General features: G+C 43.2%; 1 protein-coding gene across 1 annotated transcript in view; it reads right to left on the bottom strand.

Annotated features, from left to right (window-relative positions):
- The window catches only part of DOCK4 (dedicator of cytokinesis 4), a 477,172-nt gene that overhangs the window by 33,045 nt on the left and 440,566 nt on the right, over positions 1-3,561 (bottom strand). Inside the window, exon 39 of the mRNA XM_012652744.1 lies at positions 2,338-2,504. Within this exon, the coding sequence (XP_012508198.1) occupies positions 2,338-2,504 (167 nt within the window). The remainder of the gene's footprint in view (positions 1-2,337; positions 2,505-3,561) is intronic.

The raw sequence follows: 3,561 nt of genomic DNA, 5'->3' as shown, positions 1-3,561 counted from the left end.
AGAAAAAAGGGATTTAGGAATCACATAGCTTGATCTTTTTATTTTAAAATGAAAATCTAAGTCTCAAAGAGCCAATGCTACCTGCTCAAAAGCTATATTCTAATGACCTGCAGAGCCGACACCAGAACCCACCTATTAGGACCTGTGATGCTTCCTCCATTGCTAAATCCACTGTGCCACATGTTCCTGTGTCCCTCTGAACTGCTGTGATTGAGGTGGATCTGTACTTTAGAGCCAGCGCTCCCTCTGGCCAGGACACGAGAAACCATGCTGCCTTTCGTAGGAGCTGCTGTTGATGACAGGTTTCTCTTTTGCCAACCAGGTTCCAGTATCTATATCTCATCTTTCTTATTTAAACCATGTGTATTCCTGAGAGGATAATAAGCCTTACGACATTTCTGAAATAGTGCCATGTATTCAAACAACAACAACAAAAAGGAAGAGCTTCTTTGGGTCAGCCAAGATGTACCGAGATGAATACAGCCGAGCCCCTATGACACGAGCTCACCTGTCCTGGGGTGACAGGCAGGTAAGCAGATAAGAGTGCAGAGTGAGGAGAAAGGGAGGCTGAGGGGACTCGGAGGAGGATGCAGGCGTGCACGCCAGCCTGCGGGGAGGACAGAAGTTCTCAGAGGGGGTGACACGTGAGCTGCATTCTGAAGAGTAAGTAGGAGTGTGCCAGGAGGAGAGCGGGGGTGGCGTGCAGGCAGGAGGAAGCAGCCTGCACAGAGACGGAGCGGCTTGTGAAAGGGCACAGTGAGAGAGGAGGAGAGATGTTGAGTGTTGCTGGAGCTGGGAGGGAAGGAGAGTGAGTGGGCTGTGGCGGAGAGGAAGCTTCTGGACGCACAGTTTGGAGCCAGACTCTGAAGGCTACCAGCACAGAAATAAGGAGTCAGATGTATTATTATTATTTTTTAGGGAGAGCTTTGTATCACCGATGACTATTTAAAGGGATGGCCACAGGGAAATGCGGTGCGGTGGAAAAAGCAACGGAGAAGGAATCAGAAAATGTGGGCTCTAGTACTGGGTCTACCGGAAATTAGGATGCGACTTTCAGGAAGCCAGTTGTCTGATTCCAGTGGATCTTTGACTATTTTTTTCACTAGAAGCAATTGCAAGAACTCTATCATAAACAAACTGTAACTTTAACTGATTTTGGGGGGCAAAAAGAAAAATGTAAGTATCCTGAGAAAGGATGACAAAATGATCACAGATCTTTTCAATAATACCACAGTGATGTTTTCAGATGGTCTCCTTCCTTCGATATTTAGCTCTCAAATCCCCTTGCACAAAGAACTGCTTTTTATTCAGCCCCATCATAACTCTGCAAAGCGATTGCAGCTTCCCTTTCTGATCTCTTGGCTGTGAGTGACTCCCCGAGTTACTTCTGGGAGCACAGGAAACTAACACTTAGGCACAGCCGACCACGTGTGTGAACATTAGGCAATCGTTACTAACAGTGTTAGGAGAACGTCTCCTAGCTTACATAGAGAATATCTATGATGAAATGTGCTAAGCCAATTACCCCACAATGATGAGTTCATTTTGCATTCTTTGTTTAGGCATGAAATACTGACTAACTGGGGGATCTATCTGGTCTCACTGTGTCACTTGTTGGCAAAGAAAAGGGCAGATTATAATTTATCTGCTGAACATTCTTGTTCTTTTCCCGCAGTGGGACTGTAAGAAATCTTACCCCTTTCTGGCTGAGAGAGTGCTGAATGAGCAAGGCATGTTGGAACTACTGAGAGCAGAGAACTCAACACATGCAAAAAGTCCAAGATTTGCTTTTACTCTGGGTCCTCTCAGAAGTCCTAATACTGTTCTAACAGAAAAAGCAGCAAAAGATGGCACAGAACTTACACACTGTACCCGCAGTCTACCCAACTGTTCTCTGTCTCAGGAGCCTCCTTCTCCCTGTTCATTGAATATTCTTTACTCACTACACTCTACGATATCTGAGAATAAATATCCTCAGGTTCCCACAATCGGTTCAACATGAATGAGTGAGAGGCCTGAGCCGAGCTCAACGTGAGTTCTCAAAGACGGGTCTCAGGACTGCCGGCATTAGAGCCGCCACACAAAGCTGACTTCAGGAACTCCTCCCAGACCCACTGAATCAGAATTCCTGGGTCGGTGACCAAAAATTTGCTTGGTTAGAAAGCACCCCTTGTCTCTCTGATACATAGCAGAGTTGCAGAGCCACTAGACTGAATTCTATAGTCCCTTCTGGTTCTATCATTTGACACTATTCTGAGTAAATATCTGCCAAGGGTCATGCCCCAAAGAGCTCACAGTCTGTCTGAGGAGACAACATGTAATTAAACAGCATGGTACCTTGAATTCATTCTCTTTATCTTTAGTGCCTTTGTGAAATGGTCTGTCGTAGCGGAATTTCCAGATATGATTCACTTTATAGAAACTTTTGATGTTGTCTGGAACACCCTCTCTCTGCAGGACCTCCTGGCTCTCCGGAATGGGAGTCACAGCATATATCTGCAAATCTAGGATTAAAGAGTCAAGGAGAGAACTCGACTTGGCAAACTCCATGGATGTCTGGCACGATCTAAGCTATGGCAGAGAGAAGAGGATGGGTAACAATCTGGTGTTTCCATTTCAGTTGAAGTCATTTAAAAAATTGCCAAGATGATGCCAAGAACTCAGTTTATAGCAAATCATGTGTCAAACCACAGGCCTTGAACTAGTTCTAGGTAGGTGATTCTGACAAAGTATCAGTTTGAAATTTCCATAACCTGTGAATTTATATACCTCTTTTTTTTGTGTGTGGGGGTGGGTGCTAATGGTTTGAGTCTTAGGTACTGAGAATTAGGATAATCCTAAATCATCTTCATGAGATACTCTCGAGTCTGTGCATCACCCTTTTAAATTTATTGATTGCTTATAATAATATGTAAATCCTAATGCAACCATGACCAAAGACAGAAGCCAGACCACTGACAATGACTTATGTTACCTCTGTGATTCTGTGTCCCCAGCCTTCCCACAGCTGTGGTACCTGTTCTCCTGAATCTTATATCAATAAGCAGAGTGTTTAGTAATAGTTGATATTTAAAAAAATTACATTAGAGGGGTATAATAGTTACTTGTATATCTACCTACTTCTCTTCTCATTCAAAGATGGAAGAAAAAATATTTTTCCTTATGTAATTTCTTGATTCTCTTGCAATTTGGTTTCTGCTTTGAAATAGTATTCATAACTGTCAGTGGAACTTTCAGATGTTCTTTAAGACTGTCAGTTTCCAGAAGAGGCAGGGGGATTCAGAAAGGAATGCTAGGGTGAATTGCCTTTGTCTCTAACGCCTGTGTAATTTCAGTTGAGTTGCTTGTGTTTAGATAATGGGAGAGTGTGAATTATACAGTAATTGCTAAAGGCTGTCCAGCATATCATAGCTAAGAGCCCCTAAAAGATATTGGAGTACCTCTTTCTCTTTTATCCATTGCTCCAGAATAAAAATATTGGAGGCAGGGTTAGGGAAGGGGTAAATAAATGTATGCCAGTAAACAGAATGCTATCATGTTCTTGAACTGAAGTGGTTTCCA

This window comes from Propithecus coquereli, unplaced genomic scaffold (genome assembly GCF_000956105.1).
Source record: "Propithecus coquereli isolate 6110/MARCELLA unplaced genomic scaffold, Pcoq_1.0 Scaffold4, whole genome shotgun sequence".
Lineage (NCBI taxonomy): Eukaryota > Metazoa > Chordata > Mammalia > Primates > Indriidae > Propithecus > Propithecus coquereli.
This window is presented reverse-complemented; position numbering and strand designations above follow the sequence as displayed.